General features: G+C 40.6%; 1 protein-coding gene and 1 long non-coding RNA gene across 5 annotated transcripts in view; one reads left to right on the top strand and one right to left on the bottom strand.

Annotated features, from left to right (window-relative positions):
• The window catches only part of TTC29 (tetratricopeptide repeat domain 29), a 265,346-nt gene that overhangs the window by 95,198 nt on the left and 145,684 nt on the right, over positions 1–24,464 (top strand). For all 4 annotated transcript variants that reach the window (XM_073230446.1, XM_073230444.1, XM_073230445.1 and 1 more), the window contains one exon: positions 1,979–2,064. In XM_073230446.1, coding sequence (XP_073086547.1) covers positions 1,979–2,064 — 86 coding nt within the window. The remainder of the gene's footprint in view (positions 1–1,978; positions 2,065–24,464) is intronic.
• On the bottom strand, positions 9,780–15,892 carry LOC140848245 (uncharacterized). Its single transcript, XR_012128814.1, has 3 exons — positions 15,420–15,892; positions 14,372–14,437; positions 9,780–10,276 (listed from the first exon to the last, which is right to left on the bottom strand). It is a non-coding gene; the product is annotated as an uncharacterized lncRNA (long non-coding RNA).

Here is a 24,464-nt window from a genome sequence, read left to right on the forward strand (position 1 = left end):
TCTAATAGGTCCTCTATAAATATTCTCTGTAGTAGGTCCTCAATAAATATTCATGAGTAAATATATGCAGCCAAATAACAAATAGAAGTTTTAGGGTACATTTTAATGAAACATTTGAGTTACTCCCGAGCACATTATCTCTATCCATTATTCCTGTGATCACACCTGTGATGACCCCATCTTTAGATTCTCTAGTAGACATACTAGTATAATAGTGGGTAATTTAGGTCTTGAAAATAAAAACATAGTATTTTCTTTGAAAGAAATGATTATTGGTTTGGATAGCAAAGCTAATATTATAAATTAATATAATCCATCCAAATAAACTACACAATATAAATAGTAGTATGTCTTTTTCTCTTTGCTATGTGTCACTCAACTTTAATAATGCTGGCATTTTCCTCCATCATTTTATTGCTTTTATTTTATCTTAATTTTGTCTCAGTTACTAAGCAGAAAATTTTTTCATGCTTAAATCCCATTTTAGAACGTTATTTAGTGTGACCTATTTCAATTAGCTGCCTCAAAATCTTTCTATCAACAGAAGTAGATTTTTCTTTCTTCCTCTTTCCTGGGCTGTTCTTTATATAATTGGATGCAAATGGGTAAACTCTATCAGTGCATGCCATTGTTAGTGCTTTTACACAGTTACACTATTTAATACAGCTAGTACAAATCACAAATAAACAACTCTTTAATTATACAAGAACCAACTTCCCTTCATAGCATCTTTCTTCTATGCCATCTTTCCCTTCCCTAGTTCCATCCTTATCCCCAGCACTCATAAACATACAGCAGAGAAAAACTTTAGGCCTCGCTGAATTTTAAGAGTTAAAATTCCCCAGACTGGCTCACTGGCACTGTCAACTCCACTGAAGCGAGATCTTGAGGGCATAATTCTCTGCAATTGGTTAAATTGCTAGAGAAGAAAAAAGAAATTCTGTCACTGGCATTTGCCATCCAGTTTTCTTACAGTCTTCCAACTGAGCCACTGCTTTATGAGTGGTAATTCAGTGAGTAGTGAGAACGAATGCAGCACAGAGAACTGCTAGCTCCTGCTGAAAACCATCATGGTTGAAATGCAGAGTTCAGAAATCTAAGGATATTTACTTTCCAGAGATCAAGAATGAGGGTAGGTCTGTAGCATTTGTATTACCCAGGAGTTAGGAAACACTGAAAGTCAAAAACTTCTAAAAGAATAAAAATATGTGTTATTTTTAAAAATTAGAACATTTAATGACTCTTGTAAATGTATCAGATTTGTTATTTTGTATATTAAACGTAAATAAACTATATATGTATTCGATGGTATGTGTGTCTTGTTGAGCCACACGTTACATACGCCTTTACACATTTGGCTTTGTAAAGAAGAATTTGATTATTCCTGGAATAAAACACATTATACAGAAATTAGAAAGGCTAAATTTCTTGCGAAAAGGTGATAAAAAGCATGAACAGTCATTTGCACAGAAAATGTGTTCAGATTTTAAAATATGTGTGGAATTTTATACCAAGAAGCCAAGCTCTGTCAGTCATTCTCACTAAAGTTTTAACCAATAGCTTTTAAATTGAACCTAATGAAAACAATAATTCTTTAGTTTGCTAATTATCTGCCCTATTAGAGACTTAGCTAAATACAGTCTATTTGTATATGTGTGTCTGTGTACTATGTAAGGTTAACACCCTTTACCAATTATTTCATGTATGTAGTAGCAGCTATGCTGGATGACTATAGGTCTTTACAAGGTGGACCAGTATATAAATTATATATGAATGTCAAAATGATAATTTTAAGGGAAGCTCCTTAAAATTATATTGCTAATGTACCTTCCTTTTAACATCTGTCATCCAGGTGCAGAGTCTTCAGTGATTGTCGCTAAATCTGTATACTTTGTTATAATAACATTTTTCTCTCTATTTGTTGTGACAAATCCACTTCTTTAATGCCATGATAATTTTTCTACATGTTCACTTTAAGGAAATGACAAAAAGATGGAAGGAGAAGCTTCCTATTACTTGGGCTTAGCGTACTTGGCTGCTGGGGAACTTGAAACAGCACTAACAGTAAGTTGAAGTAAACTTTTATTTGTTGCCATTTTTTATTTTTATTTTATTATATTTATTCTATTGTATGTTGTTCTAAGGCCAACAGAAGTGGAGTGGGCCTGATGTCAGTATACCTATTTGTAGAGACTGAAGCAAAATAGCAATATTCTAGAAGCATAAAGAAATTTTTATTGGTTTTATTGCTTATAGAAGATAGTTTACAGTCAGTTGCCATAAAATGCTTTAGAATACATGAAAATTAAACATACGGAGTGATGTGATCCTTAAACTCCCATATCATCAAGGACAGAGGATTTGGGTTTCAGTTATAGCAAAAATTCAACAGCAAAAAAAATCACAGTGAACTTACAATATGATTTGGGAAATTTTGCTTAGAAAATCTTACAGGTATTAAGCAATAGAATGAATTGCATTGCTGTGGACCTTTAGGGCTTGTGGTGGGGAAGAGGGTAGAAAGGTGGAAGGCAGTGTTCGTCCCAATCTGAGAAGCAGCCCGCTGCCTGATAAAAGTCAGTGTTTGCTTAGCTGATGATCAGCCTGAGGTGTTTGGCTAGACAACAAACAAAAAATGTCAAGAGCTATCTTTTCTGTATTATAACAAACTATTTTTTTTTCTCTTCTCTCTTACCTCTAATATATTTCAAGTGTAGCTTCCTATTTCATTTCAAGTACATCTTTTGTAATAATCCTATTCGATACATGGTATTGGTTTTATTTTCAGCTTTGAGGCTCTCTTATTTGCTTCTTTACTAGGATTCCTGGGTTTGCCCTAGTTTTTCTATCACCCTTAAAATTGGGGCATCATAGGAAACTTAGATTTTCCTAGATAACTTCGCTGCTTAATATTTTTCAGTTAGTGACATTCATTCAGCAGAGCTTCGTTCCAGGTACTTTGGGGAACACAGAGGCTAATGAGATACACACTTTCCTTTAGGAGCTAATTTAATGAGGGTGACTAACTTGTAAACATAACTATAATTCAAAGCAAGATGAACAGGGGTTATCTGAGGGCAAAGATAAGAGTGGTTGGTCCCAACACTGCAGATCAGGGAATTTGCACAGAAAAGCTTTTGAGGGGCAGGATTTTACAGGCAGAAAGTACAAGAGTTGCGGATAATAGAGCATTAGGCATGCACTCCCACTTATCATGAACATACTCACTGTTTTGGGGAAGCAATGAATTGTCAAGTGCAAGATAAGATACAGTATGAGATCAACTTGGAAAATTAGATGAAAAACTAGCTTATAGATTCTCTCTTTCCTCTCTTTCTAATGCACAATGCAAGCACATAGCAAAATAAATTCAAACAATACAATAGGGTTTACAGTAAAAAAAAAGTCTAGCACCCCTGTATTCAGCCTTAATAGTTCTTTTCTCAGAGACAAAGTCAGTCACAAGTTTCTGGTTTATCCTTCTGAAAATATTCATATATATGCATAGCACATAAGTGCATATAGATATGTGCCCTTTTTGATGTACAAAATGGTAGCATTTTATGCACTGTTCTGCACCTTGAGTTAACTTGTTCCATACTAATGCATATACATACCCATGCCCCATTTTAAAGGATGTGTGGTATCCTATGCTGTAATTGTACAGTAATGAGTTTAACCATTTCCTATTGGTCACTGTTACCTATTTAGGAAAAGGGTCTTTGCAAATACAATTAAGCTAAGGATCTTGAGATTAGGTGATCATCCTGGATTATCTGGGTTCTAAATCCAATCACAACAGTTCTAAAAAAAAGGCAGGATGTTTGAAGCAGAAGACAAGAAGACACACACACAGAGAGGAAGGCCGTGTGAAGATAGTGGTAGAGTCTGGAGTCATGATGCAACAAATCAAGGAATGCCAAGAGCAACCAGAAGCTGGAAGAGGGAAGAAGGATCCTCCCCCAGAATCTTTGGAAAGAACATGGCCCTTCCAATACCTTGATTTTAGACTCCTGGCATTCAAAACTATGAAAGAATCAATTCTTTTTTTTTAAGCCCTTTAGTTTATGGTAATTTGTCCCATCATCCTAGCAAATTAACACATAGGGTGATTAGAAGAGACAATTTGTATAAAATGTTAAAGAGTGCCTACCTGATATAGAATAAAACTTTGATGATTATTACCTTTTATTATTTTTACACTAATCTCTGACATTACTGGTAGTAGTGAAGATAGAGGGAAGTAGTTTCCAAAGTTCTGAAGGACTCAGTAATAGACTATGTATGGGAGGTGGCGGAGAGAGAGGTGTCCAGATGGGCTCTTAGGTTCCTAGCTGAGGAACTGGGTGGATGTTGGTATCATTGACTGAGATAGGGAATGCTAATGGACACCCATTCTTAGGGAAAAATGGAGAATTCCTTTTTTGAGTATGTTGAATTTGAGATACCCAAGGAGAGATCAAATAGTGGCATATGTGGGTCTGGATACTATAGAATGAGCATACTAAGTTTCGGCATACTGAAACTGTGGAGTAGAGATTTCCTAGAGACAGTTGACAGTGATGAATGAAAAAGGCTAGGGCCAAGCTGGGTGAAGGAGGTACAAAGAAGATTAAGCAGGGGTATGTAGAAAGATAGAAGGAAAACCAGGAATGGGTAATTGCATCTAAGCCAAGGAAACTGCTTGTGTCTAAGAGATAGAAAAATGCCTCCTATCCCAGGTTTTAGGCTGGAATGAGAAAGCTCCTTGCAGATATTTCCAGTAAAAAAAAAAACCCTCCACCCCCGAGGGATGTACATCAGTTAGAGCCAAGGTTAGTTAACTTTTGTCCTTTAATTCTCCAGCCAGGATGGAGGCTTTGGGAAAGCAGGAAAGCTGTATTTGAGGCCTCGGGCTCACTGCTACCATCAGGAGTAGCCTTTGCAGTTGGGAAGAACCAGGGCCTGTCTACTCGAGCCCAGGTCCTGCTTGTGGCAGAAATTTGTTGCCTTTTGGAACACAGCTCACCCAGAAGCAGACTGACAGGAACCAAGCATAAGATTCGGGCCAGATCCATGGGCGCTGCAGGGCCAGTGAAGGCTCTGCTGTCAGGTCTAGGTACAAGATGGCAAGAGCAAAGTCAAGACGGTGTCAGGTTCACAGTTATAAGCCAGGAGGCAAGGAGCGGGTACCAAGGATGGGAAATAGGGGCTGTGTTGTGGTCAGGATGGGGAATGGACACTGGGCCATTGTACATGAGTCAGGGCATGGGAATCTTCCAACTCAGGCAGCTTTTAGAGGGCAGCCTGTTTTTGCTGTTGTACTGAAATAGATTCCCATGAAACCTGACATCTTGCTCTGACTTCAGATTAAAGGTCGCATCTTTGGCCATTTTCCTCTGCTTCCTTGAAGAGATAAAAGGATGTTCTTTAGACTTCAGTTTGAATCCCCTTTTACTCTTTTGTTTCTGGACCTGGTGAAGGTGATCATGTTACGTAAGTGTCTGTTTGCAACCTCTAGAGCATGTTTTTCCTTCTGCAGCCTGTCTCCATCTGCATTGTTCCTAGTTTGCAAGATGTCTGTTAGAAAACCACAACAGGACAGTTCACTCCTTATTTGGTGAATATATTTTTAAAAACTACATGATCAACTAATAAATAGGATTGATTCCCTGATTGGTTGATTACATATCTGCCCAATTGTCTTAATCACAAAGTAAAAATTCAACATACAAACACTTTTCTTTTTGAAATCCTCTTTTGCCCTACTCTCCTTCTCTGGGCAATATTACCAACACTATCCCCATCTATTTTAAAGCATTGATGGTGTTTCTGTCACAGCATGGCTGTTGGGGGCAGGGGGCAGAAATCAGTTGTCATGTTGGAGCCATGAGAGACAGTGTGTGGTCAAATTTAGCATTCCCTTCCCTTTTCATATTCAGTCTATCTTTAATTCTTGCCATCAATTCCATATACTTTTTACTCTATCACCTGTATTTTATTGGAATATTTTTAAATGTTCAGTATCTTGCCTCTAGATCCAACTTCAGCCTCTCATGAATTTCTCCCTTCCAGTCATGTTCATCTGTTTAAAGATTTTCACACGATTTTTTTCCAAAGAAACTTAAAGAAACCCATCACAAATAAGTATTCCTAATTAACAGTTCTGGTGATTTGAAACAGAAGGAATTTTGAAATATTGCTAATGTGTATTAAAGGCTTTAACTTATTAATAAAGGATTAGTACATGTAATAGAAAAATATGTTGACAAGTATCTGAATAAATTTTGGTCATCCACTCCTTGCTGTTAGAGAGTTGTTTACTGAATACAGAGTAGAACTAAACTAAAAATAAGTAATGGATTCATTTAGGGTGAAATACCTTCTAGTAAGGAACAGGGTATTGAATGAAGAGAAGTGATAGTTACTAATAAACCTGTGAAGGAGGTCATGGAGACCCTGACATTTAAAGAGGAGAATGCTACCTGCATATATCAGGTGCTGAGAGAAGAAACAGTAATTCCCTTTGGTCATCATCAATTTAAACCTGCAAATGTTCCAAGGTGAGTAAATTCTGAATTTTAGAGGGTAACTGTATCTTGTGAAGGCCTAAGATTTTAAAAATAAAAATTTACTAAAAATCACATTCGAGACTTTGTGCAAAGTTGGACCAGCATCCACAATAAAATATTACAACCATAGGTTATTGTAAGAATAAGGGCCTCCTTTAGTGCTTTGTTTTTATATACGGATTTTCTTCCTCTCTCAATACTCTAACCCCCTTAATAATTTTAGGGTCACAAACTTGACTCAATCTTCAGCACATTCAGTACATGTGCTTAATGTAGCCTATCAGAAATATACTATGAAAGCAAAATTCATCATATTGATATTTCATTTGCTTATATAGTACAAGATTCATCACATGTACTTTTATTTAATTATTTCGTATAGGAAACAGTAGCTGTCTCTATGTTTGCATGGTTGTCAACAGCTTTCTAATACATTAGAATCCCTCTCACCTTGGTGTTAGCTTGTATACATGGTCAACCTAAATCTCTAGCCTCATCAGGAGCATCCTATTGTAAAATGCAAAAAAAGTATTAGAGCAAACAGTTGCACTAATATTTTGCAACTGACAGATAGCTGATAAATGTCATAATGAAGGATATGGATCATATTTGTAAAGCGATACATTTTTAAGGTTTTGCTAAGTAATTGTAATTAAATTGTATTTATACTGCAACTCAACAGAGACACAGATAAAGCCATTATTTATCAGAAGACGTTTCTCACAAAGAGTCATTTATTTGATTTGTAATGTTTAGCAGAAAGTTTAAGGGAGATGATTCTTCCAGTTGTTCCTGTTTAGCTCCTTTCTCTGTTTAGTTACCTTCTCCCTTAAAAGTCACTCCCTCCTTGAAAGTGGTGGGCGCTTAATACAAATGATCACCTAGCTGATATACAGATGCCTTGGCAGATTCCACAGTAACATACATACAAGTTTTCCTTTCGGCCACTTTGATAAATGAACACTTTTATCTATCACTGAAATCATTATGTAACCTGAATGAATCTGGGCTTTTCACCAGTTACTCTCAGTGTGATATCATATTAAAAGGAAAAAATCCAGCCAAGCTAAAATAAAAGTAATTTCAAATTCTACTTACTTGTCCTCAAACAATAGTGAAAGAGACAAGCTCTTAACTCACAGAAACATTACTTTTTAAAATCCTCTCTCCTTCCCTTTAAGTTTTTTCAGTTTGTTTATGTCTAGATATTCTGAAGTCCATAACTTCATGTCACTCCCCAAACCCCCCAATTCCCTCCATATCCCACTCCCATGTGGCTAATAACTCCTCTCCTTTGCCACCTTTTCTGTCTGAGGTCATCGTGGCTCTTTACAGCAGCTCGCTTCCACTTCCTACACCCCTACCTCTCCCCAGGATTATAACTCTGGTCTGCATAATAAAACCAGTAGGGGTGGGACTGGCTTGGGGGAGGAAGAAATGCCAAGTAGGCCAGGCCAGAATTAGCAGGGTGTGAAAATAAAGGAAGCAATCATTCTTGCATTTATCATTTTTTATTCTACATGCTATGTGTTGTTACATTCTTGAAAATCACATATTTTTGAAGAAAAAATGTAAAGAAAAAATAATTAAAGGCAAGAGAGGGAAATAAAGTAAAGAAGCCAAGACAAAGGAGAGGTCAAGAAGAGGCTATCTGAGGCTCTAGCTTCATTTAGGTCCTTTGTGCATGATTTCAAATACTTCGCCTCCACAAACGTCTGTTTGTGTGCTGTCTGTGATGATGTGAGAGCTTTCTGATGGACCAGACCTACTAATATGTGTATCTGCGTGAGTTTGTCTGTGACAGCAATTGCTTCTTTGCACCTGTACTTCCACCCTTTCCTGTCTTCTCGGGCTCTGTGTAAGTGACTGGAAGAAGGCAGTTTGGAACCAGTCTAATATCTGGTTAGGGTTGGATGGATACAAATGCTCATATCTGCTACCAAATCTTTAATTATTAGAAGTTTGTGTGAAGATAAGGCAGTAAACACTAGCATTTCTCAGATAAGAAACTCCCAGCATGCTTTTTAGAGAGCATTTTTAAAAACTCTTTGGAAGGAGAGGGCAAAAAAATGTTTAAGATAATGGGCTTTAAAACCAGGCTGATGGAGGATAGAATCCCAACTCGGCTACCACCTTAAATCATGTGATATCACACAAGTGACTAATCTCCCTGAGCATCAGTTTCTTCAGCTGTAAAATGGGAATAACACTACTCCCTGACTCAGCCCAGATTTGTGAGAATTAAGTAAGAAAATGTGTGTACAGTTTGTGGTGTAGGGCCTAACTTAGAGAAAACCGTAATTATTATATTACTATTAATATGCATGAAAGAATTATTTCCCAAAGTGCTACACATACACCAATAAAATCATGATTTCTGTATTTGCCCTAGGCCTAAATATTCCCTAACGAATATTTATTATAAGAGAATCTGTCAAATATATAGGTGAAAGTCCATGTAGTCAAAGGTGTCAGAAGTAGGAGTTGATTTAGGAACTCTATTACATGATAAAAAACATTTTACTTTACGTACTATAGGTCAAGCGTACATAGCAATAGCTCTTTAATTACCAAGTAGTCAAATATTTGAGCTGACAGTAGGTTTTGATGCACAATCTTTATATGGGAGGGAAATATGATATACGAAGAGACCTGGAGCTGGAAGACAATGGATCTCAGTCCTCTAGGCCACATACTACTAGTTACAGACCTCAGGTTAGTCACTAGCTTCAGTTTCATTTGTAACATAAGGATGGCAATAGCAGTATCATGTGTCTTTGTGAGGATCAAATGAAAAAAATGTATTTTTACACTTCAGACTATAAACAGTGTTCAAATGTAAGATACTATTACTACCACAAGCTGTGATATAATTAGCACTGAATAGTGATAGCAATGTCACTCTAGTAGGTAACACTTACTGAATATTCAAATTGCCTGCTTTATGCTTATTTTTTTTTCTTACTGTAGTTTACTAAATGTATCATATGTAAATTATATACCGCTTAAATGTTTATCTCTGTGTTGGTACATATTTTTGTAACGGAAATATGACACACCAACACTTAACTGGAAAATTTTTTATTATTTACTTATTTCTTAATAACTTTTCCTTGAGTTAAAAAAAATGGTATTTATCCAAAAAAATACAATTTGAATTATTTCTTTATTTAAAAATCAGATCTATTCACACTACCCATTAAATAGTAGTCTTTACTTGCCAATTAGAAATCCTTACCTAAAACTGACCCTTCTGTTCCTGTTTAATGGCCTGAGAATCGGAGGGGAGCTCAGATGCCGGCACAGAGGAAATCCTGGCCTCCTTCTCCCAGAGGACTGCTTGTTAGTATACAGGCCATGCAGACAATCCTGCTCATAGCCAGTTTGCTTCCAGGTCCTGTGTAGTCCACCAGCCTCTGAAGCATTCTGAAAGGGCTCTCCACTCAGCTTGAGATGATTCAGGTGTAAGCTCAGGGGTCGCAGCAGTCATTTTCCTGCTTTACATCAAAATCGTCATCTGCTTTATCCTTTAGGCCCATGACCCATCTCAGGCAGTCTCCTTCTTGGGGTCCACACAGAGCAGCTGTAATGAGCCCATGTCTCCCGATTGTTGAAGCACCAACCTCTTTCTATTTAGCAGGATACTCTTTCCATACCCACATTTCCCCCAGTACCCCAATAACACCTACTTCCCCTTAATTTCGAGTGTCCAAATTATTCGTCATCTGATAGGCAAAAGAAAGGTGACTGGATTAGAAAAAACACCAATATAAGAAGGAAATAGTCCTAGATCCTAATTTAGAAAATGGACCTAATTTCTGATGGACCAGACCTACTAATATGTGTATCTGAGTGAGTTTGTCTGTGACAGCAATTGCTTCTTTGCTCCTGTACTTCCACCCTTTCCTGTCTCTATACCCTTTCCAAACTGTATAGAGTTCTATTACTCAAAATTATTAAACAATAACTTAAGGCATAGCATAAACATGGATTCCATATCTGATCCTATTTCATACCTTTTGAACAGTTAGCCTTACTTTACTTAGAAAATAGCATTTTAAGTAGTTCATAAAAAATGTGTTTTAATAATTTGGAGATGATGAAAACTTAAAATTTTTTACTAGTGATTTTGCAGCTGTTATCTTTGTATTTAAAGTCATGATCTTTCTAAAACATTAAAATATCATTTTAGTAATAATTTAACATACATTTCTGTAGCAAAGAGTGTTTCCAGACTAAAATCTTAGTAAATTGAATTTTTTTTAAATTCCTCCTTAATAGGGAGTTTAACTCTCTTTAAACCTTTTTTCTAGTTAATTTTCCTGATGGCTCTTCTCCTTTATAATGTTTTAGCTTAGGAAAATAGGTATGTTTTTCTTTTTAAGTGATGAACGCATTATGGTATTTTGTCATATAAATCATAGTATTTGTCACTTAAATGAAAACATTTTTATAGAAAATGAGAAAACTCAAGAAAAAATGAAAATCTATGTTCTTTAAAGAGTGATATATAGAGCAAAAATAAAGTTGTAGACTCATGGAAATGAAGAGATGTTTTATGTGAGGAAAGAAAGATTAATGGCCTAAATTAATATAAACACTGATTTTCTAGTAATAAAATTTGTTATTTTTTGAAATGTGAAAGCTAGTTTCAGATTCCCTTGAAATCTAGACTACCACTTTAACTGAAACTTCACAATTATTTTTTTTTTAAAAAGTGCTGTTAAAGTAGCTCTTTCCAAAGCTGCTGAAATTTTTGTTGCTAGTCATTCACATATGACAGAGTAGTACAAAAAATTCTGATATTCATTTTGAGAAAAACTGAAGGGAAGGATAATTATTTTTATTTGGTTCATTCTAAAGAGAATGAACTTCGAGACTCTGAAAATTAAGTTCTCTAATCAACTATCCTGAATAGTGACATATGGAACATAATGTATGAAACTCCTTAAAGTTCAAGGCCTAGCATATGAAAATGTTCTCTGGAGCAATAAAGCAACCTGCATAGTTCATCACAAGACTAATTGTATGACAGACCTAGAGGCAACGGCACAGCTGTTTAGCATTCATTGATCTAGAGGCCTCAAGAGGAGAGGCATCATACCTGTAAGAACCTGGAAATGATTATAAGATGCGTTAAACAGCAACAGTGTGAGGATTATACTTCATCATTATAGATTGACCCAAGTTATGTATTTTCCCTCTACAACATGAAAGGGAAGGTAAATACATCTATAGTGTAGACAATTACTTAATCCTTAATTAACAGCAATATTGACTTTAGAGATTATTCAGTGTAATTAGGGCTCAATAAAAATAATCTACACTAGACTTAAAAAGAGAATTAATACTATACTCCTAATATTCTATCCATCTACTTAAAAAACTGTTTTATCCAGTCATTTCTACTTTCTCCCTAAACACATGAAGTTTAGTTAATAACTAATAGACTTGTTTCAGATTAAATCCTCATTTCTCCCATTAATGTCTTTTATTAACCCTTGTCTTCTACTCTTATTTTTTACTAAATGAAAGAGATTCGCAGGGAGAGAGGAAGAGAAGGAAGATAACAAAGCAACCAATTCACAAAATGATGTTCACTTCCTGAATAATCAAGAGTTGATTATATAGATGTGTGTAATAGCTTTCATTTGTGAGCATTTCAAGGGAAAAGGTGAATTTTTTTTTAGGTGAAAACATGATTTAGAGGCAAAAATTAGAAAGTCAGGTAGTATGAAAGGTTGGCAAGGACGTGAGGCAACAAGAATCGTGGTTAGAAGTGGAAGCTGGGATAGTGATGGAGAGGTTGAGCATTCGGGGTGTGATGACCCTGTGGTGCCCCAGCACCATGCCAGAAAGAGACTGCAGCGACACATTAGAGAGCACTTACGTGGGCAAAGAAATAAACGTGGGGAGGGAAAGAAGGAGAAAAATCTATTAAGAACCATTGAGGGGCAGGTACAGATCGCTAATTGTGTCCTGCTCTGAAGAGCACGGTGTGGAGAAAGCAAAGGTGTCTATGGCCAGGATTCTCACCTGGCCCTGGTCGGCTTGCTCACTACACACGTGCACAGGCAATATGTTGTTACTGACTCCATATGAAGAGCTCCACCCAGTGCTCTGGGCTGCTGCATAGCTGCAGGAGAGCAGGGACTGGAGTGGTGGCAGTGAGGAAAGAGACTAAAACAGCTGCAGGGGCAGAGAGGCCCAGAGGCGGAGACTGGCTTGCTGCATGCAGACTTGCTATGAGTGGACAGGATTCTAGTGATCGTCCTACCACTGTGGGAATGAAGTTTCACCCCAAGAAAGTTCCATTGTCATTCCTTGGTCTCACTGAATCCATAGTGAACCTGCCCAGGACTGAAACCCATTGACAAGAGAATTGGTGATGTTGGCAGGATTCATTGTTGACCAAGGAACAGAACAGGCTGCCCTCAAGGGAGGGTGCTTCAGCAGGCTGCCCCTGTAGATGGGAAGACCTTCAAGTGTCCCCCAGTGGACATGTGTTCCAATGTGACTCGCCTCCTTGTCTTGCCTGTGAATTTCAGCCCTGGGCAAGTTCACTACGGATTCAGTGTGACCAAAGAAATGACAGTAGAATGTTCTTGGGGCAAAAGGGTTTATTACCTGGCTTATTCTCCTGGCTGTAGGTCAAGCACTAGCATGTCTGTCTCTGCCTAGAGCATTGGGCCAAACTCTTTATATAGTGATTCAGTCTATAATGGCTTATTGCCTATGGGTGTGGAAACAGTAGCCTAGCAACAGGCCAGTTACATCATCAAATGGTTTAAATTCAGTGAGGATCTTGGCCATAGGAACCCCAACTTTCCCCACACTCCACCCCTCCAGGATTCTCGCCTCACAATCTACACACTCTCAGTTTTCCACAATGGTCCCAGTGTGAGAAACCTGGATCACTGTAACCAGATTCCACAACAGCAACAGAGGCTAACAACAACTTAGAGATAATAACAAAAATTAAGATACAACAAGATTTTGATACAGGTAACAAATATTATAATAATCCTCAAGCCAGAAGAGGTTCCAGATCCACAAAGACCTTAGGGGCAATAAGACACATGTTTTGATGACACCAACATAGGCAAATCTTGTCCATCAGATAGGATACATGCAAGAGAGTGGTCCTGTGATACGACTGTAGAAAGAAGGGAGTCCTCTCCAGGTCTAGCATACCAAACTTTTACTCCTCTCCCCATGGGGGTTACTGGCCATAATGATAAAACAAAACTGCCCAATGAGATGCTCCTACCTTCTGGCCGTTCAGGATATACTACTGTGATCTTTGAGGGACACTCTGCTGTTATTCCAAGAATACATAGGAGGCCAGCTTCCAGGCCTTGTCCCCAATGTGCCAGAAGAGCCAGCCATCATTGGTCCATCTGCCAATAGGTCCAATGTCACACCTGCCCAATGGAGTCTCCAGGGTTTAGTGCAGTTGGTGCTGGCAGCAAGATACTATTCTGGTGGCCGAACCTTGATTTCAACAATTCTTTTTTATTTTGTACTTGCAGTTGTATAGGGGAGGCAGTAATATGTATTAACATGTCTATGGAGCTCAGGGCTCCCTTTTGGGGTTTTTCAATCAAACGCCATAGCACTGTCCATAAACAGACTGACCATCCTGCAGACTGTTGCTATCTGACTTCAGTCCACATTTTAACAAGCTATTGTGCCTCTCTATCATGCCTGCCATGGTAAGATTGTATGGCACATGAAACTTTCATTTGATTCCCAACTTTTGTACCCATTCTTGCAGTGCATGTCCAGTAAAATGGGTGCCCTGATCACTCTCAATTTACCTGTGCTCAGCCATAGGCTGCAAAGAGATGCTCCAGGCCTCTTTTGGTCATCTTCTGGTCTGCACACTGTATAGGAAAAGCAACCAGAACTCCAGTAGCTGTGTCCACACAAGTCATCACATACCAATATCCTTCTGACACAGGTAGAGGCCCAATATAGTCTATCTGCCACCTGATGAGGGGTATCGGCCCCTTAGCTATTGTCCCATGTTGCTGTGGAACTCAGTATAAGTCCCTTTTAGAGCATACAACACAGTCCTGCTGGGCTCTACTAACTTCTTCAGAAGTCAAAGGCAAGCCCTACCAACAGGCTACAGCCCACATTGTCTTTGCTCTGCATGCAACAAATGCTGTTGTAACCATTGGGCTACATCAGAGGTAGGCTTTCCTTCTACCAATGTGTCTGGGCCAATTTATCTGCTTCATCATTTCCTGGGGATACCAGTGGCAAATGACCTGTCACATGGTATACTATAATTATTTTAGTCTAACCACAGGCCCATAAGTCTTGCCACAATTCTTGCCCCCAAAGAGGTTGGTGACCAACCAGCCAGTTGGTATGGTACCAGGTTGGTAACCACAGAGTCAAGCCCTGATAGACAGCCCAGCTGTCAGTGCAGACAACTATAGGGAGGGCTCCTGGCTGATCACAAGCCACACTGCCCACAACTCTGCCCATTGGCTGCTCTTCCCCTCACCATCTTCCATCCATATTGTCTCAGGATGGAAAGCTATGGCCCTCCATTTTGGGGGCTGCCCACAGCTGAAGCCATCTGTGTACCATGCATCTTCAGATATAGGGGCTCTTCCCTCCTGATAAGGACTCTGCTACTAGTGATTCTAAAACAAGTTCTTCCTGCTTTTCACTAGTACATGTCACTGGCCCCAATAAGCATTGCAGTTCTTCATTCAAGGAGATACTAAAGAGGGCACTATGCTGCTTTAGATAAGTGCCCCACTTGGCCAGTGTAGGCATTTGTGCCACACCTCTCCTTGGCTTTTGGGTCCAGTCTCATACCCACCCCAAGATGGGATAGGTAGTTATTACCTTTATCAGGGCCATTCCAGTGATGGGTTCTGTAGCCAGCAAGGCGTGATACACAGCAGCCAGTTGTTTTTCTGTCAAAGTGTATCATACCTCTGCCCCTTTCCAGAGTTGTGACCAGAATCCAATAGGTTATCCAGTTCATTTAAGTTGCTGCCAGAGGCCCCAGCCATAACCATCTTCAGTCACATGAACATACAGTTCACAGGGCCTTGACGGGTCTATCACACTCAAGGCCTGCATGGCCTTGACTGCCCGTTTTGCTGAAGTAAAGGCAGATGCACATGTCTCATCCCAGTCCCACCTGACACCCTTTAGTACCAACTGGTGTAAGGGCTTCAGAATTTGTGCCAAGTGCGGGATGAACACTCTCCAGTAGCCTAGAAGACCCCAAAACTCCTGTAACAATGCTACAGTTGTGGGGTTAGGAAAGCCTGGACTATAGCTATAACTACTTCTGGTATAACTTCAGTCTTACCCAGCCAGATGACCCCCAAGAATTTGACTGAGAAACCAGGTCCCTGAACCTTGGTGCTGTTCACAGCCCGTCCTTTCTCCTGTAGATGTTGCAGCAGTCTAGGTTCTGCACCTTCTACATCTCAAAGAGAATCAGATGTAAGCATGACATCATCAGTATAATGGTACAGTTGCACTATTGCTGGTTTCTCCCATGTAGCCAAGTACTGGGCTACAAATTCATGACAGATGGTGGGGCTATGGAGGTATCCCTGTGGAAGGATGATGAAAGTCCATTGTTATCCTTCCCATGTGAAGGCACACTGTTCCTGACTTTCCTGCTCAATGTCAATGGAAAAGAAGGCATTAGCAAGATCTACCACATAATGATCTGTTCCTAGTTTGTGGCTGAGGGTATCCATCAGGTCTGCAATAGAGGGGACAGCAGCATGCCTAGGGGGTATGACTTTATTCAGTTCTCTGTAATCCACAGTCATACGCCAGGAGCCATCTGGCTTTTTTGCTGGCCACACTGGGGAATTGAAAGGACTATGGGTGAGCTTTATAATACCCACCTTTTCTAGCTCCTGGAGAGTTTCTGCAATCTTTTTATGCCCTCCAGGCAGTTTATATTGTTTGGTATTAGTCACCCGCCAAGGCACAGGCAAAGCTATGGGTGGGTACCTAGCATGTCCCCTCAAAACTGCCTTCACCACACATACTCTCAGTCTGAACTCGCTTGCAGCGGTCTATAACCATAGACCCTGAAGGATATCAATCCCCAAAATAAACTGAACAATGGAAGAGATACACACAGTATACTCTTTTGGGAGTAGATACCCTATTTCCAAAGGGATTTGGTCTTGTTTCACACTCTGGTAGCCTTACCCCTGTATCCATCTATGATAGTGGGGGTCCCAGAAAACTGCTCAGGGTTGCCATAAATCAAGCATTCAGACTGTGTCCAGCAGATCCAGGACCCATTGTATGTTCACTGGGGACCAATGGATAGCTGTTTCAACATGTGGCCTCCGGTGCCCCTCCTGGTCCTTCAGGGAAGGTACCTCGACCTTCCTCTCAGTCAAACTGTGTTCCCCAGTCATCTTCCTGTGTGGGTTTGAGTGAGGTTGCCTCACTTTCCAGCAGGAAGTCTTGCAAACACACAGGCCAGTCTTGTGGCTCTGTCTCTGACCTCTGCCTCTTTGGTCTTGATGGCTGGAACTGCTGCTCTGGTTTCAGTTGTTGCCATAGCTCCAGATTTACTATTTGACTTCCTAATTTCATTCCGTCTACTCCTGCCCATATTAAATCAACCTATATCTGGATCCTTGTAACTTTCATGGGGCCATTTAAATTCTTCTTGTGAGTAGCAAACATTATTTCTTTTCATGTTCTCATTGCTTCAGCCTCTCCTAAGTCTGCTACTATCTGTGTAAACTCGTTATGGACTGCCCTAAATGAGGGGCAAGTGGCCACTAGAGACCCAAAGAGGGATGTGGGAGCCATTTGAAGCACAATATTTCTCATCCCTGTAGTGAAAGGCTCCTCATCTGGGCCATGATTCTCTGGACTATTGATAATATTTCTTATGCCTAGCTCCTGTAACACCTGTTGGATCTCAGCAAATGTCTTCCATCTAGCAGGAGAGGATGGCAGATTACCCTGATTGGGCCACACAGCATGAAATACAGCCATAAGCCAATTAAGAGGGAGGAATTTCCTGGGGTCTGGTGTGCATTTTGTAATCACTGCCTCAAGGCAGGCTTCACTGTCAGGGAAGCCAGCTTTCCCATCTCTGGTCCCAACAGAACAGTTCCATCCACCCCTAAGTCCCACAGACGCAGGAGCCAACCTGATATCGACTCTGAGGACTTCTGCCTAAACCGGAAGCCCAAATCCACCAGCTCAGCCTGAGTACAGGGGCAGAGCATAGAGTGCTCCATGACCTGGGGCGGGGGCTGCTCCTCTCCTGGGGGAACTCTAGGCTTCTGTGTCTATAATTTCTTTGCAACCACTGGGCATGCTTTCAATAGAGGAGGGGGTCAGTGCCCTCAGCACACCCCTTCATCCATCCCCAGCTCCTCCATTTCCAGGCTGATGGCGCCTTTCTCTGTACTCCTTCTAGTGCCTCCTCTGCTACATCCTTCACCTTTTCTACAGCACCTCACAGCAATGCCAGCTCAGTCTTCAGCAGCTCTCTTACTTCACCTCAGTACCTCACAGCTGCCGGTCTCGTGCCTCCTCCTCCTCCTGTGCTTCCGCCGGGAGTGTGTCTTTTTCTTCTATGGCATCTTCCTTCTTCAGAGCACCTGGAAGCACCGCTGTCTCATTCTGTAAGGAATCTTTCACCTCTTCAATGGCACCTTGCTGCCAGTGGTCTTGTGCTGCCTCCTCTCATATCAATGCCAGTTCCTTCTTCAGTGAATCCATAGCAGGTTGCACCTCGCATTCTCATGCCTCCATTTCTTGTGTCTTTTTCAGGAGCGTATTCTTCTCATCTGTAGACTTTTAACACTGTGAGAAGCAGCCAACCCACAGTCCCCGCTGCCTCAGGGACACTCTGCTTCTCACAAGACCTACTTCCTATACCAAGAGCCACCCCTACTGCCTCAGGTGTCACCTCCACTTGCCTCCAGTCCTGGGGTGGGGCCTAGACCTCTAGGAGGCAAGCCACCTCAGACCACATACCCACTGGGGGACAATCCACTGTCTCCCCATTCATAGGAGCAGCCCACTAAAGCACCCCTTCCATAGAGGCAGCTTGTCTTTTCCTTGGTCAACAATGAACCCTGCTGACTATGCCAATTGTCTTGCCAATGGGTTTCAGCCCTGGGCAAGTTCACTATGGATTCAATGTGACCAAAGAAAATGATAGTAAAACATTCTTGGGGTGAAAATGTTTATTACCTGGCTTGTTCTCCTGGTGGTAGGTCAAGCACTAGTGTCTCTGCCTCTGCCCAGAGAACTGGGCCAAGCTCTCATTATAGTGTAATAATAGCTTATTGCCTATGGGTGTGGAAGTAGTAGCCTAGCAACAGACCGGTTACATCATCAAGTGGTTTAACTCCAGTGAGGATCCTGGCCATAGGAACCCCAACTTCCCCACATCCCCACACTCCTAGGGGCCTGGGCCCCACCCCAACACTAGGAAGAGGTGGAGGCAACACCTGAGGCAGTAAAGTTGGCCCTCAGCAAAATAGGGAATTCATTAAAGCAGCAGAGTGCCCGTGAGGCTGTGGGAACCGTGGGGAGTTTTTCTCACAGTACTGAGAAAGGCCGTAAGAGGGAAAGACGTCCTCTTGCAGAAGCACGAGAAGAGGCAGCACAAGAATCAGGGCTGTGGGTGCCATTGAAGAGGTAAAAAATTTGTTGATAACTGAAATGGCATCATTACGAGTTGCTATGGAAATGGTAAAGGATGTCATGGTAGCCGGTAGCCTGAGAAGCAGCAGCGTGAGAGTGCAGGCCGCCAGGTGCCATGGGGCCGGTGAAGGATGTAGTGGAGCCGTCGGCCCCAGAAATGAAGGAGCTGAGGTTTGACGAACAGGTGGGGGTGGAGACCCTGCTGGTGCTGGAGGCATCAGGCCCTCCTTGGTTGAAAACCCACCTGGTTGAAAGCTGGTGGAAAGCCCAAAAGAAAATAAACTCAGCAACCACAGGTTCCTCCAGGAGAGATGCAGCCCCCTCCCCAGGTCGGGGAGCACACCATGCTCTCTGCTCCTATCCTCAGGCTCAAGCAATGAAAGCACAAAAGGAAATACAGTTTGCTACTCTAAGGAAGAATTTAAAGGGCCCTGTGAAGGTCACAAGGACCCAGATGTGGGTTGATTTGATAAAGGCAGTAGCAGACAGACAGAAATTGTATGGAAAGCCAAATGGAATCTTACTGGAGCTGTGGCTACAATTGAAACCAGATCAGCACTTCTGGTCGCTGAGGACGAAGCAGCAGAAGCCAGAGACAAAGCAACGAGACCAGCCTGTGTGTCTGCAAGACTTTCTGCTGGAGAGGTTGGAGAAGGTGGGTATTGTAAGGCCCACCCATCATCCTTTTGGTTAACTCCTTTGATTAGAACTGGTTTGAATACAGCCAGGATGACCACTCAGTGGCAATGGGTGTCCTCAGGCTTGAGGGTTAGTATAATTTGTCATGATTTTTGTTATTTGTATATTGTCATAGCCTCTGTTGTTATTATGGAATTTGGTTACAATGTTCCAGCTTTCTCACACAGGGACCATTGTAGAGGATTGAGGGCACATAGATTGAGAGGAGAGAATCCTAGAAGGGTGGAGTGTGGAGAAAGGGAAGGTTCCTGTGGCCAGGATTCTCACGTGGCCCTGGTCGGCTAGCTCACTACACACATGTGGGCAATACATTGTTATTGACTCTATATAAAGAGCTTCTCCCAGTGCTCTGGGCTGCTGCGTGGCTGCAGGAGAGCAGAGGCTGGAGTGGTGGCAGCGCCGAGGACAGAGACTGAGACGGCTCTGGGAGCAGAGAGGCCCAGAGGCAGAGACCAGCTTGCTGCGTGCAGACTCGCTCTGAGTGGACGGGATTCTAGTGACTGACCTGCCACTGTGGGAATAAAGTTGGGTATAAAAGCTGTCACCCCAAGAACGTTCCATTGTCATTCCTCGGTCTTACTGAATCCATAGTGAACTTGCCCAGGGCTGAAACTCATTGGCAAGACACATGACTAACTTGATTCATTGTTTCAAAATAAATAAGTGCTATAAATACCTTAGTCATAAAATAATTTCAACTTCAGCTTCGATGTGTCTCATGGCTCTTGTTCAAATACACATTTTCAGATATTTTTTGCAGAGCTTACAAAGCATTCTTGAGTTTCTGTAAAAATATGGGCCAGGATAGGTGGACATTTTTGCACTAGTAGACTGAAAAACAACACTGACATTTTGATTTGGGTTTCCCCAGTAGCAGACTTTGAGACAATGAATTTGAGTGCAAGCGTTTTATTTGGGAAAGGACCTACCAGCAGCGGAGTCAGGCAAAGGAAGTAAGCCACAAAAGGTGTGTTGCCACTGACGGCAAACGGAGCTCAGTCCTGCTGGAACACTGGAAGAAGTGTAGAAACAAATCTGTTATCCCAGCAATGGGACAAGGAAGCTGCCGTGTTTATCTACCAACTCCCATCTTTCATTGGTTAAGAGCTGCTTCCAGGGCAACTAATTCTTTGACAATTCCAGTTTACCGTAAATCCAATCATCAGACAGAAAGTTCTAGGTGCTGGTGTCAGCAGCCTTTGGCTGTAGAGATTGTGGAAGACATTGTGGACTACAACTGTGTAAATCACTTGATTTCTAAGCTTCCTTTTCCATACTTGTAAAATGGTGATGATCAAATTGCTGTGAAGATTAAATGAGATAAAACAGTCATATGCTTAGCACTTAGTAAGCATTCAGTAAGTGGTAGCTCTGTCCTGTTTTAAGAAGACTCAATTTTGCATAGCTTTTGACTCAGGATTTACTCAGTTCAGAATTTATCTAAAGGAAATAATTACCAATATATACAAATATTTAGTTAATACATACAGAGATGTGGCTACAACCTTTATATTCAATGTTATGAGCACTGTTTACAATGATGAAAAATCCAGAAACAAATGCAGAATAGCAATTTGATTAAACATTGTTGGGTATCCTATGATGTAATACAATGCAGCCAATAAAAATTATACAATAATTCAATATTTTATAATAAAAGCATTATCAATATAGTAAGCAAAAAATCAGGGTACAAAACAATTTACATTACCATACTTATATATGCTTGTATACATACTTACAAGACATATATACATATGAAAATACTAGAAACACCAAATTGTCTTTAGTGGTTATCTGTGGGAGCTAGAATAATGGACAACTTTTAATTTTCTTTTATGGGGGAGTGATGAATCTGTATTTCCAGAATTTTCTGCAATTAACATATATTGATTTTGTCATAAGAAAAAAGCAAATGATTATTTATTTCTATTCCATTAACTTTAATTAATGTTTTTAGTAGGTTTTATATAGACTCCTCATAGCAAACATCTCAGCATGGGATTGATCATACAGTTAGTCATTTTGGTAGCTCATCTCAACCCAGAACATTAAAGAAAGTTATTAAATGCATATACTAAAGGACACCTAAAGATGACCTTATAAAATAAAATAAAAAGATAAGCATATAAACTTTAAAGCAAAAATAATAAAATAGTGAGGAAAAGTACAGCTCTACAGTTTTTGGTATACGAAGTAAATCTGGCCAAGGTCCATGTGAACAAGAATGGTAATATCTATGTTGATGATGGACCGTTATTTTAAACTTCAGCTTGGTGTGTGTTGTTGAATTAACAGGGCCAGGCAATTTCTTTATGTTTACATAGAGTCTTACTATGCTGCAAGACTGCACTGTCCACAAGGGAAGCAGACATCTGACGTGGCACGCTTGTAGTGGGAACCATGGGCTAGGAAGCCACAGGGAAGCTTCATCTTATTTGGAGACTGAGGCATGACATTTCAATTGAACTTTTCAAGATAAATAGTAGCTTGTCGCCTTAATGGGGAAGAAGCAGCATGAGTAAAGGACCGGTGGCAGGGGGCGCGGGGAGAGAAAATGCACTCCAGTCATGCTAGAATATGAGTGTTGGGAGAGTGAGGCTTTGGTAGAGGCTGGAAAGACAGGTGGTGGGACAGAATCTGCAAGGGCCTGAGCAGGGCTGACACTCGTTCTAGAAGACAGCCTGGCAGTTGCATGTAGGACAAATTTGAAAGAGAGATTGGAGGAGGGGAGACTTAGTAAAGACACTTCTGAAATATTTCTGGTGAGGAATGATGAGCTTCTGAACCCAGGAGGTGGAGGTGTACTCATGATATATTTGAGAGAAATTTTATAATTTTACCATTTTTCAGTCTGGGTAAATGAAAGTATAAGGACAGAATACAGACAAAGATGAATCTGAAGACTGAGTAATCCAGAGTATGAGGGTACTGTTAAATGGAGTAAAGCCACAGGAGAAGTAGCTATGCAGAAGGATTTTTTAATGGCAGTTTGGAGGCTGTCTGTTGTCTTTGTCCTCCCAGAACATGGCACCATTCCCACTGTCACCTCTCTGCTTTCCATGGTCTTGTCTGTAACCTTGGGGTTACAGACGTCACCGCCACCACCACTTCTCCTCCCAGCGAATCCCTAGAGAGAGGTTCCGTAAACAATCTAAGCCAGTCAGATTGCTTACCTCATAATGTTGATTTTTTCAAATCAACAAGAAGAGCCATTCTTCTCTGGGGATGAGTTAGCCTGTGAGCAACTTCCAGAGCCATAGAGGATGGCAGGCTGAGAGAATAAAATTAACTCACAGAGAGAAACCAGGAAATGGAGAATGTAATTCCTAGTGGCATTGAGTCCCTTGTTTCCTCTTTTTCCTAAATTAGGTTAGGGTGGTTTTGTCCTGTAAAATCAAATGATCCCTAACTGATAGAATAATATCATCATGCACAATAACAGCTAATGTGTCTTTGTGTGCTATGTCTAGAACTGTACCCAACCTTATTATTTACATATTAACCTCATTTAATGCTCACAAGAACCCTAAGAGACAGATAATTATTAGTATTTTCCATTACTCTTATTGCCATTTCACAGATGCAGAGGGCTGAGACATAGATTAAATAACCTGCGCACTATCACAAAGCTAGCAAATGCACAGCCAAGACGCTCCTTAACTACTAATGCTGTTGCAACTGGCGAACTTATCAATAAGATGATTGGAAACTCATTCATTGAGTCTCATCACAAATGTCCCATCTAAACTTTTAATAACTTTCTCATATGTTCTGCTTAATGAACTACTTGTTGCCAAAAATAGCATTTTGTTATTCTTGTCCAGTAGAAAATATTAGTGGATAACATTTGAAGCTTAAAAAACAAAATCACCTACTGCTAGGCCAGTTCAGAATCAGCACAGAGTTTGGGGGAAGAGGGCGAGGGGACATAGGAAGTGGAAGTGGCAAGTGGCAGTCAGGCTAGAAATTACTCACTGCTTTGTAGTTTCTCCAGAGGAAGAGGTTTTAAACTTCAGCTTGGTGTATAGTACCAGGAAGTCACATCTTGTATTCCATCTCCCATCTCCCTCTTACCTCTGGTGGCATAGACAATGGAGCACCATGGATTCTTCAATGGTTATAACTTAATAGTTTACCTGAATTTTCCTTGCTTTCTCTGGATGTTTTGCTGACAGTGAAATATGTAGTAGTGCTTGAGTGAATACATCTGTAAAAATAAAATGTAATAGAATTCTTTTTCAAAAGTGGCATATTCAACACATTATTCCTACAATCTCCAGTCTCTTGCTACTGATGCAAATATGCTCTCTACTAGCAACTCTTCATAATGCAAGGGAAAGAGCTGTTTTTGATTTTTCAGCTGAAAAATCTTATAGGGCAGAACATTTATAATTCTTGGATAAAATGAAATGGGGGGAAGGAGATAGGGTCTTTCCATAGACTTCAGTTCTTTCTGTTACCATCTCAGCCATTATTGTTGTATGATGTAGTAGTTAAGAGATGGCCACTAGAGTCACCTCCAGACCC

The sequence above is a fragment of the Manis javanica genome, chromosome 3, assembly GCF_040802235.1.
Source record: "Manis javanica isolate MJ-LG chromosome 3, MJ_LKY, whole genome shotgun sequence".
Classification (NCBI taxonomy): Eukaryota; Metazoa; Chordata; class Mammalia; order Pholidota; family Manidae; genus Manis; species Manis javanica.